The 14,391-nt window shown below is 35.5% G+C and overlaps 1 protein-coding gene across 3 annotated transcripts in view; it reads left to right on the top strand.

Annotated features, from left to right (window-relative positions):
• Nucleotides 1-3,073: 3,073 nt before the first annotated feature.
• Nucleotides 3,074-14,391, top strand: part of kita (KIT proto-oncogene, receptor tyrosine kinase a) — a 47,977-nt gene continuing 36,659 nt past the window's right edge. For 2 of the 3 annotated variants that reach the window (XM_056480935.1, XM_056480936.1), the window contains exons 1-4: nt 3,085-3,222; nt 7,895-8,155; nt 12,176-12,475; nt 13,450-13,589. In XM_056480935.1, the coding sequence (XP_056336910.1) occupies nt 3,168-3,222; nt 7,895-8,155; nt 12,176-12,475; nt 13,450-13,589 (756 nt within the window). In that variant the 5' untranslated portion in view covers nt 3,085-3,167. Of the gene's footprint in view, nt 3,223-7,894; nt 8,156-12,175; nt 12,476-13,449; nt 13,590-14,391 lie in introns of all 3 variants that reach the window. The other variant, XM_056480937.1, reaches the window with a different exon arrangement.

The following is a 14,391-nucleotide window of genomic DNA, read 5'->3' as shown; positions in this document are numbered from 1 at the left end:
TGTAAAATGAGTCTACTTACAAAAAAGCAGAGTGTTCCTTTAATGTTTATTTGTAGTGGGGTCAAGACACTTTAGATTCTAGAGAACATTTGATTGAACAGAATAACTCATAAGAAGTTGTGAAGTGCAGAGTGACGCCATCAAAACACTGATTCATATTGGTGGAAGTGAAAGACTGCAAGTTTTGAAATCACATACTGTATCTTCTAAATGCAAAATTAGTCTCTGTTTTGGAACACACTAGCTAACCTTAAAGTCCATGTGAAAATAAAAATGTACCACACATTGTTATTCATTAGGTGAACAATTAATCTGTGCAAGTTAATCCACTGAAAGGAAATGTTTAGGTAATCTTCAATTGTAGTCTGGTAAGTTTGCTACGAGGCAATGATTTGCAAAACTAAAGCCCCGTCACCCTCATCACTATTTTGTTTCAGATGGATGTACATCCATACTGAAATAAAAGTCTCAGCAATTTTTGATTCAAGCTGACTTTAACAGTAACATACTACTACAGTTAGTAAGAATGCCATCCCTCATCTCTGCCATTCACCTGGACTACACCTCCCACTATATGCATTACGCCAGTCATCCCACCACAGCTGTGACCCATCAGACTCTGATTAAACTACACCTGCAGGAATGTATGACTCACATATGAGCACCACACTTATACACATTCAGTGCTTAGTATTCTTTACCAGTTGTGGATATTGCCCTACCTGTTTTTATTCCTGAACTGGTCCTTGTTTTATGTTTGTTTTCTTCCTGCCCTGACCTTCACTTCTTTATTCTTTATTTATTCTGAGTGAGTAAGTGCTTTTTCTTTGTTGTTTACATTTAAATATAATTGTTCTTAAGATTTAGAAAACCCCTTAACCCATTTAAAGCTATTACACCAAAAATACCTAATCATGGGAAAAATGGTTGCAGTGGTTATTATAATTTTCAAAACAAAATACTGTGATAGTGTTTCTGATATTAAGTGTAAGTACTTTTACATCTTGTATTTCACTAGGTTATAGGGCTGCACGATATTGGAAAAATCTGACATTGCAATATTTACATTTTCTGCAATATATAGAGAGATATTGGAGAGAATTTTTGTCACAATTTTATTTTAAGTTTCAGTTCTCACTCTTAAAAAATTCTTTTGAATTTTGCTTCAATAAACTCCTAATTTTCTCCTTATTAATAGTTATTAAGGTCGTTTAGGTATTGGACAGGATTAGAGATGTACAATTAGATTATACAGAACATGTGCTTTTATAAGTACTAATAAGCAGCCAATAATCGTAGTGTGTATAATAACAGTGACAATTAGTCCCTAAAGTGTTACCGAATGTATTAATTTTGATTGACAGGGATGATTCAACTCTGAAAACTGGACTGACACATTTTCAATTTACTAGAAGTTCTATGTTAAGATGCTTTGACACAATCTACATTGTAAATGCGCTATATAAATAAACATGATTTAAATTGAATTGAATATTCTCTTGGGTTACGCTTTACATTGTTGTTTGTCGTTCTATATACCATTCTTTTATTGAAGCTGCTTTGGGTATGTCATCTTTAATTCATAACACGTATACTAAACCAAGAAAAAAATAAATTTTGATTTCAAAGGGGATTTAAAGGTAAATGAAGCAAACTCTGTTCATTAGTTATGATGATGTCACTTGTATTTCAATAAGTAAATATTTAACTATTTTGCAACACATTTACCTGAAAAGCATGATATATATACCACAGAGGCACAATGGTGTAGTAATACTGATATAATGAGGCCATGGGTATATATGTAGAATGATTTACAACAGTTTTTAACCTGGCTCAACTAATTTGTGCCAGTTCGTAGGAAATAAATCCATTTTAATCTTTGTACATTTTGTTCCGTTGGCACAGTCATTGGGAATATTCGAGAACCATTCAAACTCAAATCATTTTGTTTCCCTCAAGGTTATATTTGCCTTGTTGAACTTGTTCAGCACTTTTATTTCACATTTGACAGTTCAATATTGAATTTAAAAAAACAACAATGAATGTGTTTATCTCAGAGTCTGGAATGATGCAAAATCACAAGATGATGTTGAAGAATGGGAAAATAGCAACATGTTTTTTTTTTATTATTATTTAAAATGACTCCTGGCTACTGGCTCATTGAGAAATATGGGTAAATAACAGGGTGAAGTGGAGTTCGGCTGTCTCAGACCTTTCAGTCATATGTCAGAATGACAAGAATAGTGAGACTCTGTGTTGTTTGTTATAATAAAAGCATAAAATATCAATCATTCCATTTTTGAAAGCCAATACAAATATTGGATATCAGTAGAGCAGATTAGGAAAGACACAGAGCCTCCCACAGACATTAATGACAAACAAATGTTTAAAACAATACTATCACTATCCACTCATTTATGTCAAATAGATCTTTGTTCTCAGACAAAATCAAAGTATGATGCAGATGAGGGTAATCTTGCTGGTTCCAAAACGAATTACCCCACGATGTGCTTGTCAAAATCAGCGATAACGGTGACATAAATCAAACCAATGTGCATGGTTTATAAAAAGGAAAGTACAACAGACCTACAACCCCCTGCTAAATCATTCACCTATCACCTCATGCAGTAAACATTATTACTATCATGAGATAAGGTGATGTGTAATTATCTTTTATACCTCTTTTTGCATCTGGAAACACACAGCCTGTGTTTTAGTGCTAATAACATTCCATGAAGGTCTGTGAAAATCTAAATGTTTTAGTTTGTGTTGCAAATTCACCATTGACAGATCAGCATTATCACACACAGAGGGGTCTTTATTGAATCTGCAGGCTGATAAATCAATTAGATCGCCCTACTTATCATTATATACTTTGTTATGGGCAATTCAGAGTTTCTTCTGACAAGCCACGTGTCACCCCGTGGCACTTGAAACCTCTTTTGTGCGTCTCAGGTATGACTAGTATTATTGCTGTTGATGTTGTTACCTCCCTGTCCCCGCCCAGGCTCGCTCGTCGTTCCGCATGACCCGCGCGCAGGCTACAAGGTAGAAAACAAGGCTGGCCCTTTAAGACGGCAGTGATCGCTCCGCAGGCGACCGTTCGGCGTTATTATCGAGCTCCAAGACTATACAACACACATGAGATAGATGGACTTATAACAATGGAATATCACTGCGTTCTGTTTACTGTTTTGTTGCAGTTAATCATCCAACCAGGTAGGGCGGCTGTTGTCATTTTTTGTTGCTTTTTTATGGTCTTACTTTGTTTCCCAAGCTTAAAGATAGACTAGAAGTTGTTCAGTGAAGAGTCGGGATGTGCACTTGCTGAGATGAGAGCCTTGCTAAATTACTATCGCAAAAGCAAAACGGATTACTTTCTGAGAATAATGTACGGACCTGTTGCTTCTTACTACTCATGGTTCATTATTAAAGCAGTTTAATATTAATCTACACACTGTTCTGTCTTTCATCATAATTAATATAAATGTGTATCAATAAGGGGCTTTCACGCTTACACTGGTCTGTCAGTCCAGAACTCTTCTATTCTCTGAAAACTGCATGTGAGAGCTTCCACTGATAATCCCTTTGAATCATATCCTCTTCACTTACCGTGCAGAGACTCTATATATCAGGAATTTAAGCAGTTACAGGAACCGCTCATTGAAACAAGATATTGATCCGGAGAGCGGCAGGTGAGAATGTAAAGTAAAGCCGATCCGCGCGCTGCTCTCAATTATTCATCACTCAGGCTCGAGCGCGCGCGCGTCTCCGCAACAAGTGGAGGAATATGAAGCCTATTTCAGCTGGCGAGGGACGTGAAGGAAAGAGTTTGGAGGCTAAAAAGTACACAAGTTGATGTTTTTAGATAAAATGCCTATTAACGCATTGTCGCTTGAAAGTCCCGTAAAGCTTTCGAAACAAATGTTTCCAAAGGCGTACATACTGCTACAAATAACATTTTATAGAATCGACAAAAGTAGACATTTGCGAACAGAAACCGCGGTCATTTGAGGAGGTAGCCATAGCAACAGTGTCCAGCTTCAGCACTTTTGGTCCAAAAGAATTCTTAAGACAACAAGTCTTAAGAATTTACGCTTCCAATATAAAGTTTGCTGAGCAATGCATTTAAAAAACCATTTTGATTACTTTAAGCACATAACACTGATTGGAAATGTTTTTTATATGTAAAGAACGTTTAAAAACATGTAAATAACTTTTTTTCACCTATAAAAAACTCTTTTGTGGGAAATAAAGGTTTCATCGATGTTAAGCGTTCTAAAAACATTGAAACCAATGAATAATGTTAAAGAATGGGCAACATATAAATGACCAGAAATATAAACACGAGTTTCCAGTATAACTGAAGATAAAATTGGACCTTAAGGTCAAAGTTTGTTGGAGTTTTCAAAAGTGGCTTAAAATGTGTTTGCATTTGCAGTTAATTTTATTATTGCCCTATCAGCCTGGACAACGGTTGCATGTAAATGATCAGGAATTCCTTGTTTTATACCAAAAGCCATTGAAGATGTTTTGCATGCTTCACCCTGACTTTTTTTTTTTTTTTTTTTTGCTTTGGCTCGCTGGCACCTTATGGACGTATCAGATGGTCTTTTGTAGTGCTCAGATAAGCCCTTATGGATGTTCTGAAAGATGAGGGGCGAGTCTGGACTGCATCTGTTAACTGACCACTGCGTATCATGTGTTCAGACTTTTATCCCAGTGTAACTCGTGCTTTTAAACAAAGATACTTTTTGTCTTGGTTACAGTTTTTAACTGCTGTCTTGTGCTAAATTTACGTTTCCAATAAGAATCTGTTGTGAAAAATCTGTTGTGATACTTTGCTTAAATTCCACGAACGCGCTCTTAGAGAGCATGGGCTTACCTGGAGAATCGTGGCAATCAGAGCCGTGTTATGAAGGACTTCATTCAATTCAAATGATCAGGTTTAGAGCGAGCGTGGACAATGCAGAACACATGCACACGCATTTAGTGTGGTTTTGGCATGAATCTGAAGATCAGCTTTGTAACGCTAGAGGGCTTCAGCGCTCAAGTGACTACTTTGCATAGGGTTCTTGTAAACCCATAACGCTACGGGCTTTCGGATAACAGCCATGAGAATTCGTTTACATGGAACGAATATGCATAATTAATTAATGCCATGATATCAACTGTTTGAGCATAATAATTATATTCAAAAGTAAGCCTTCTGGTGGTGCATGTATTAATTGGGTCTGTGTGTAGGCTGATGCCTCTAGTGACTGACGATGGTATCACAAGTCCTTATGAATATATGAAAGATCTGTTTGCATCTGGGACCAAATGTTACTGATCTTGCATGCTATTATATTTATCAAGCCTCATTAGCTTATAGTGAACACTCAGCTCCTTTACATCACCTCTGTTTAGCAACTCATAATGTTGTCGTAATGGCGTAATTAAGATTTAAAAAACCCTCTCTGCATGGTTTAAATATTTACCTGAAAAGCAGTGAGGTGATAATCTGTGTGCATTACCAGTGTTACTCTCAGAGTTGTTTTCTCTCTTTCTTATTTGTCTTTGTGGTGTTGGTGTTTGGAGCTTTGGAGAAGATAAGTAAATATGGAACGGTTGTGCTTAGGTTTTTCTCTGGAAGGACACCTGACTTTGCAGATGCTGTTTTCTTGGCACAGAGTGACAGTTTGCACTGAGGCAAGCAGCTAATCAGGCTAAACCACAGCTTCTATATTTTTATCATGTTATCTCATTTTAACTTGAAGCAGCCATGGGGGCCGTATAGCGTACTCCCCTCCTCCTGTCTCTCACATTCTCAGAAATCAAGACTGAAATAAGCAGATGCAAAAAGTAATGTTTTATTGAACATTTATTGAAGATACTTCCATTTATACATTTACATTTAAAATATATATTTCCTTCATTTTTGAGTTGCTTCTGCCACAAGACATTAACTTAGGAGTCATTAATATTATTATCTATCAATCAAAACTAACTACAGAAATCAATCACAGCTTAATGCACAGAATTTATTAACTACCAGGAACCATTATTACACTTCATTGCTTAATCTTTGAATTACACACACGACAGTGTTTTTTTTTTTAAGAAAATTATTCTGTTCAGCAAGGCGGCATTTATTTTATTAATTAAATGTAAAAACAAAAAAGTTAAATTGTTAAATATTTATTACAATTTTAAATGCTTTCTAATTGTATGTAGTTTCAAGTTAAATTATTACTCCAGTCATTATTGCTTTTATTACTATTACCATTAATAATAATAATAATTCATATTAGTGTGATTTCTGAAGGAAATAGATCTATCTATCTATCTATCTATCTATCTATCTATCTATCTATCTATCTATCTATCTATCTATCTATCTATCTATCTATCTATCTATCTATCTATATATATATAAATATACATATATATATATATATATACACATATATATATATATATATATATATATATATATATATATATATATATATATATATATATATATATATATATATATATATATATTCATTCATTCACTCATTTTCTTTTTGGCTTAGTCCCATTGTTACTCTGGGGTCTCCACAGTGGAATGAATCGCTTATCTAGCATATGTTTTATGCAGCGGATGCCCTTCCAGCTGCAACCCATCATTGGGAAACATCCATACACACTCATTCTCAAACATACACTATGGACAATTTAGCTCACCCATTTCACCTGTACCGCATGTCTTTGGACTGTGGGGGAACCTGGAGCACCCGGAGGAAAACCACGCGAACACGGGGAGAACATGCAAACTTCATACAGAAATGCCAACTGACCCAGCCGAGGCTCGAACCAGCGACCTTCTTGCTGTGAGGCGATTGTGCTACCCAGTGCGCCACCGCGTTGCCCTAAATATATATTTTCATTTTTCAGCTATTTTCATTGACTAACTTAACATTTAACATTTTACTTAACATATTTCCACATATTTAAAACGTAAATTTTCCACAGAAAGAGAGGGGGAGAGAGAGAGATTTTTTTTATTTTTTAATCAAAAGCTCCAGTGGTTTTAGAGTACTAACTTGAGTATTTTTCTTGAAAAGGTTACTAGCAACTTCTGAGGGAAAATATTTTCCCTCAGAAAATAAGTCCTTTTTGCTTTTTCAATGTGTTTGTTAGGGAAAAATATGCTTATATAATAATCAGTTGCATTTTTTATTTCCATGCTACTAAGAAATGGGTTTTTTCAGTTTGACGGTTTTCCTGTTTCTATCCAGTTTTTAAAATACATGTTTACCATGTTCTCAGTCTTGCGAAGAAGTGCAAGATGACTACACATTTATTTGTTTAAAACCTTAAAGCTAAAATTAAATATTGCATCTGTATAATAAATTGCAGTACTGAATGGAGCGTTGCATGTAGAAAGATGCTCTACTTTAATCAAGAATCTAATTCAAGATGAGTGAAACTTGATGAGCAGCTGTACAACTGTCTGAAATTGCAACCCTTGCAACCCTGAGGAACAGGGAAGACTTTTTGAATTGAAGTTGTGAAATTGTACATTTCACACCCAAAACTGCTATTTATGCAAGGGCTTTGGTTTGTGTAGGTGTGTTTGTATGCCTGTGTGTGTAAAATATCCATGCACCTGGTATATTCTTTATAGGTTTTTTTTCTCTTCAAAATCAGAAACATAGTATTCTGTCTTGTCAAATGCATTTAACACAGAGCAGATATCACCTTAATACCATACATTGACTCATTTCTGCAACTCTTCAAAACATTTTATCCGAAACATGTGTCAATAAATTCATAAGTAATCTATCCTCTTGTACGTTCATCAAATGTTCAACTTCTTTATCTTTCCCTTGCGCACCATGTTCACATTCTTGTTTCTTCTCAGGCAGGTCGAGGCCTACCATTACCCCACAAGGTCCCTGGCTCACAGTACCACTGAACAGCAACTTCAGTTTGCACTGCCAGGGTAACATTTCAGTGCGCTGGCAGCATGAAAACCGTCCCATGCGTACCCTGAAGGAGGAACAAAGACAGGGTCAACTGACAATTCTTAAAGTGAACAGAGCCGGCCCTCAACACTTGGGAAAATATTCATGCCGAGAGGAGAATACTGGTGAAAAGAGCTCAATCTATGTGTACGTGAAAGGTAAGTCTTCCTTTTGCATCTTTTAGAGAGTGTGTGTTAATTGGGTGTAATAAATTGTCTGGGCTGAGTGACATGTCTGTAGGGAAATATTTAAGGAATTCTGAACCCTCCTTTACTGTATGTAATTTAGCATCTGCCTTGTTTGTTATACCTGCATGATTGTTGCTACCACATTTTTTTATGTGTTTTCAAATCTGCATGCAACAGTTTGAATAGATACTAATAGAGATACTGTACAAACCAGTGGCATGGGCAAAAGGTGAGTGGACATACTCTCAAATTAAATAAATAAAAACAAAGATGTAAATTTTGACAAATAAAAATGTCATTATTGGTTGCATATATCATATAAATTCGTAGAAAAAATCTCTATGGTAGAGATCAAAGAGTAGCATACATGTAAACTCTCTATATATTTGACTTTGTAGCTTCATCAAACAATATTAAACTCTATTAGATCACATATATTTGAATCATGTGCTCTAGATTCAAACAAGCTTTATACAGGACATGTGGGATGACCTTGGCATTCCTATAATGAAGATGATATACTGCAGTGTTTTCCACCATAATGTGAAAATGTTGAGACCCTTTTCACGAGACTGTTATGATGCGTTTAACGATCATCATAATCTTAAATCCTTGAAAGTTTTTAATATTTAGATAAAAAAAACGTACAAACATTTCAATACATTTATTGATGTATTATATTATCTTTGCGTCAAATTACAAAAAGCGAAATACCACTTGTGTGAGGTGTTTGTAATGCAGCGTCTATGGGGCTGAGAGTATTTTTGACGTTAATCTCTCTCCTGATTGCCGTCATCAGTCTGACAGTTTTTTTTTCCTTTTTCTGAAAGTCTCGATAACACCACGGTGGAGTTTTTCTTTTATTATTTCAACAAATAGGATTGTAAAAAAATTATTTGTTGTGCTCTCCCACTCACTGTGCTCTCAGTTTACCCAGCTATGATGCCTTCCGCTACTGAGAAACCCGGAAATGTGATAAGGGTCTATTGAAACTGGGGGTGGAATGTTATAGTGGAAGGAATGATGAAATGATTGGATCAGATCAGCTTGTTTGACAGTTCTAGCCCTAGCACATACAACTGGAGGATGCAAATGAAAGGACTATTACTTCTAACAAATGCTATGCAGGATTTTACTTCTTAGACAAAAATCAATAAATAAATTGTGTCTCATTTGTTTCGATTGAGAAACTGTCAATATTAGTGATTAGGTATGGTCATTTTTGCAGAAACACATACAATAACCAATATTTCTTTGTATTTAGAGATCAAATCAGGTCTTGATATAAAGCCTGGTTAGAAAACAAAGAAGCAAACAGACACATTTCTGAAATTCAGATTTCCTTACAAAATAATTTCATGTAATAAACACCGATTAAATGCCTTATGGCTAGCAAGACATGTCTTTAACACTAGAACCGCCATGGGGTCAATTTTACCCTGCACTGTTATTCAATTGTACATAACAGACCTTCAATAAAACATTCAAGCCTCCCAGTCATTGACTTTTACTAAAACTACCATATTTACAATTCCCAGATATTAAAAATTATTTAGATACAAATAGATTTAAAAAGTGGGACATTTATACCTACAGTATAAGCGCCAACGTGGGTCAAATTTACCCACTATAAAAAAAATGCTTGTATTTATGCAATGCTTATGTTTGAAATTACTCATCACCAATAACTTTTACTTTTACTTTCAATTTTACTTACTGAATTAGTGGTTATAATTAACGAATAAAATCACAATGACTAAAAGAAGGCAATTTGTAGAGCTATTAAAAACACAAAATGCAATGAATGACGGAGAGTCTGGAGAAATAAGTTATGTATCAGAATATGATGGCTCAAATTTGGATATTTTAACCTTTACTCTTAAATCAATCTTCATTCATTCATTCATTCATTCATTCATTCATTTTCTTTTCGGCCCAATTAATCTGTGATCGCCACAGCGGAATAAACCGCCAACTTATCCAGCAAATGTTTTACGCAGCGGATGCCCTTCCAGCTGCAACCCATCACTGGGAAATAAAATAATCTTGTTATCCTAAAATAATCATTATCATAGTCATTAATAATCATAGTCTATACACTTTTTGTTAACAGTGGCGAAAAACAGTGAAATAGTATGTTTGTTTTTTTAACTATTTCTAAACAAAATTTGTGCTGGGTAAAATTTACCCACACTAGTGATTTTAGGAATGCATCGACCTTCGGCGGTTCTAGTGTTAAGGCAGGGGTGCCCAAATTTTTTCTTATGAAGGGCCAAAGGTAAATATAGCTGCCATGGGTACTTCCTAATTTATTTAATAATATTTAAAAATAACTAGAAAACACTGCTTTGTATTAACTATTGCAGTATATTTTTTAACGTTTTTATAATGAACTTATTACAGTAAAAATGATCTCATTTATAACAGAATGGAGTTACGCTAGTCAACTGCATCTGATTTGCCTTTGTTTGCTCGAAGATGTCTTCTGCATTGTCCTTGATCTGTCCAGTGACAGTATTTAAATTTTTTTTTACAAAGGATTTATTTACGTATGTACAATTAACATTTAAATGAAACATTAAATTTCAGTTGGCTTTTTTTGTAGCTCAGCAATATAACAAACAAACAAAACATATGATTTAAAACTAGAAATCTCTGTTAAAATCATTCGCACCCTGCCCATCATTCATACTCTTTTCTCAGACATGATGGTGGGCCAAATCAAAGGTTACATTAATTCACTCAAAAATGAAAATTTACCCACAGAAAGTGGTTCAGAGTTTCTTTTTTTTTGTCGAACACAAAAGAAGATATTTAAAAAAACAATTGACATCCAGACGACGCGGTGGCGCAATGGGTAGCACGTTCACCTCACAGCAGGGAGGTCGCTGGTTTGAGCCTCTGCCGGGTCATTTGGCATTTCTGTGTGGAGTTTGCATGTTCTCCCCATGTTTGCGTGGGTTTCTTCTGGGTGCTCTGGTTCCCCCCACAGTCCAAAGACATGTGGTACAGGTAAATTGGGTATGCTAAAATTGACCGTAGTGAATGAGTGTGTGTATGTTTCCCAGTGATGGGTTGCAGCTGGAAGGGCATCCGCTGAGTAAAAACATATGCTGAATAAACTGGCGGTTCATTCCGCTGTGGCGACCCCAGATTAATAAAGGGACTAAGCTGAAAAAAAATGAATGAATGAACTGACATCAATAGTAAAAAAAAAACAAATACTATGGTAGTAAATGGTTACACGTTTCAAAATAACTTCTTTTGTGTTTAACAGAGGAAACAAACTCATAATCAGGTTTGAAACAAGGAAAGGGTGGGTAAATGATGAAAGAATTGTAATTTGTGGGTGAAATATCCCTTTAAGCAAATCAAATGACAGAAATAATCCATGATAAATTGACCAATGATTGTTCCTAACCATCCGATAATATTCATTTATTGGCTGATACTGATATAACTGTCAATTTACTCTGCATTATTAGTCAATATAAGTGCCACTCTGAGCCTTATGTAGTCTCACCACTGGTATTGAAATGACATTTGCAGTATTTTATGTTTTTTTCATGTTCTTGTTCTAACTATTTATGTTCTTTATATCTTCCTCTCTAACTCTCCCTCTTTTTCTTTTACGAACACATGCTTAAGCATCTCTCATCTTCCTCTATCATTCCATATTGTGCCAGAAATAAACCTACAGATGCCCTAAATACCAACCTTCAGCCCTCTGCATTTACTTGTTACCTGCATGACCTGCATGACATTCTGTGTAATTTTTTTTTCAAGCATGTTCTTATAATCTCACTTAACCAACACTTAAACTCAGTCCTTGGCAGATTTGTTTTTCCAAGAGTAAACACTGTTGGTGTGGGTTGCTTGTATTTGTTTGTTAGGTATGATGGAGGGTTGTTTTTCACTTTCTCTCTTTCTCTGAGCTGTAAAGTCATGATCTAAGCCCCCTTGGTTGTGTTTCATTGGTTTTTGATTTAGCATTCCTCTCAGCAGATCCTGAAAATCCCTTCAGGAGGACCATCGTGTTCGACATTGTTGCGGCAGAAGGAGATACGACGGTGATCCCATGCTTGGCCACAGACCCAGATATGAAAAATTTGAACCTGCAGAAATGTGACGGACAGCCCCTTCCCAACAGCCTGCGATATTCAGCCAGTCTCGAGACGGGAGTGTCGGTGGAAAAAGTCAGGAAGGAATTTGAGGGATGTTACGTCTGCGTCGGAACTCTGGAAGGCGTTGCGGTTAAATCCGGAAGATATCAACTTACTGTCCGACTTGGTGAGAGAAAGAAATGGAGATATGCATGAATATTAGGGCTGTCAATTTAGTCTGAAGTCTTTTTTAATGTTGATAACAATAATAATGAAGTATAATGATAAAATTACAGTATTTTATTCACCAAGAAAGCATTTAATTGATCAACAGTGACAGTAGAGATATCATTCTGTTAAAGGTTTGCGTTTCAAATAAATGTTCCTTTTAGCTTTATGCTCAACCTTAAAAAAATGGCATCACAGTTTCAAGGAGAACGTATAGAAGCTCAATTATTTTATACATTGATTACAATAAATATCAAATCAGGATTTTATTGATAATTCTGAAGAATCGTGACAATGAAGACTATTAATAATTATTTTTTAGGGGGTTTTCACCTTTAATTTGGATAGGATAGTGAAGGTTACAGACAGGAAAGTATTAGGAGCAGAGAAAGGGGAAGGGTTGGCAAAGGACTTCGAGCCAGATATCGAACTCAGGTCGCCATGAGCACCATGGTGCTATATGTCGGCGCACTTAACCACTTGGCTATTGGCGCCGACAAGACTAGTGTAATTGTGATGAAAACTCAGGCATCACAGAAACTGAGTAACATTTTAAAATGTATTAAAATACAAATGTTCAATCGTATTAATATTTCACAATACTTCTTTTTTTAATGTATTTAAAACTGACCAAATAAATGCAGCCTTGGTGAGCGTTGATTAAAAATAAACAAAAAACAAAAAGAAAGGTTTAATGTAATTTTATCCACAATTATACTTTTATTTTTGAGGAATATAACATACCGAATTAGTCACCGTGTATTTTATTTAATACAGACGATTTCATTGATTGCCAGCCCTGATAAATATATCAAGAGTACACGAACAGACACCAGAGATATGCATGTCCATGTAACCCCACTGTAGCTTGCTCTTCCTTTCCCACACGTTCCTGCTGCTTTGATACAATGCATCATAGCTCTTTGCTTTTAGTTCCAGACGCACCTCCTCCGATCACACTGGGTCAGCCTCAAAGAGTGTTGCTCACCCAGGGGGAAAAACTCTCCCTATCCTGCTCCACCTCAAATGTCAACAGCGACATCGCAATCAAGTGGAAGGCTCCGAACGGAGTGGTAAGATCACTAACCAACCAGCTCTCACCTGTTTACCTGAGCACACTATGGCCACAACACACTCATATATAAACTGTACATACTGCAGGCTTTAGTAAACACAGCACCTGTCAAAGAAATCCACTGTTTTCCAAAGCATACTTATAGAAAGCATACAGAAGGTATGAGTGCACAAGGAAGTTTGAGTACCCATGATCGGTTGAGTGTTTGTAGACTGAGTATGATCATTTAAATGTTGTTTGTACTTAATATTATGTCAAAAACGAATGATGTGTGCTTTGAAAGGCTCTTTCGAATTCTATATGATCAAGGTTTATAGATAGAACTAAATATAGGGTAACACTTTATTTTGATGGTCCATTAGTAGACTGTCTGCTTAATATCTGTTGATACTGCTCCTTCAACAAACGTTTAACTGACTATAAGAAACTTTTTAAGAACATGTCAACTTACACTAACCCTAACCCCAACCCTAAACCCAACCTAACAGTCTACTTTTAATCTATTGAGAATTAGTTTGCATGTAGATGCACTCTAACTTAAATTCAACAAACAGACCATCAAAATAAAGTGTGACCAAATATAGTTGTGTTCACACAGAGTTTAGTTAAAGTCTGTAAAATCAAAATGTACATTGTTTATGTTGAGAGCACACATTGTTATTCTTTAGGTGAACATTTAATCAAATTAATCCAATGAATAAAAATGGTTTTGGTAATTTTCAATTAAAGTCTGACCATTGGCTTCTATGTTTCGAGTGAAGTCTTTCTCTATTAATAATAATAATAATAATAATAATAAT

Source organism: Danio aesculapii, chromosome 20 (genome assembly GCF_903798145.1).
Source record: "Danio aesculapii chromosome 20, fDanAes4.1, whole genome shotgun sequence".
In the NCBI taxonomy this organism is placed as follows: Eukaryota; Metazoa; Chordata; class Actinopteri; order Cypriniformes; family Danionidae; genus Danio; species Danio aesculapii.
Note: the sequence above shows the minus strand (reverse complement) of the source record. Positions and strands in the feature narration are given on the sequence as shown.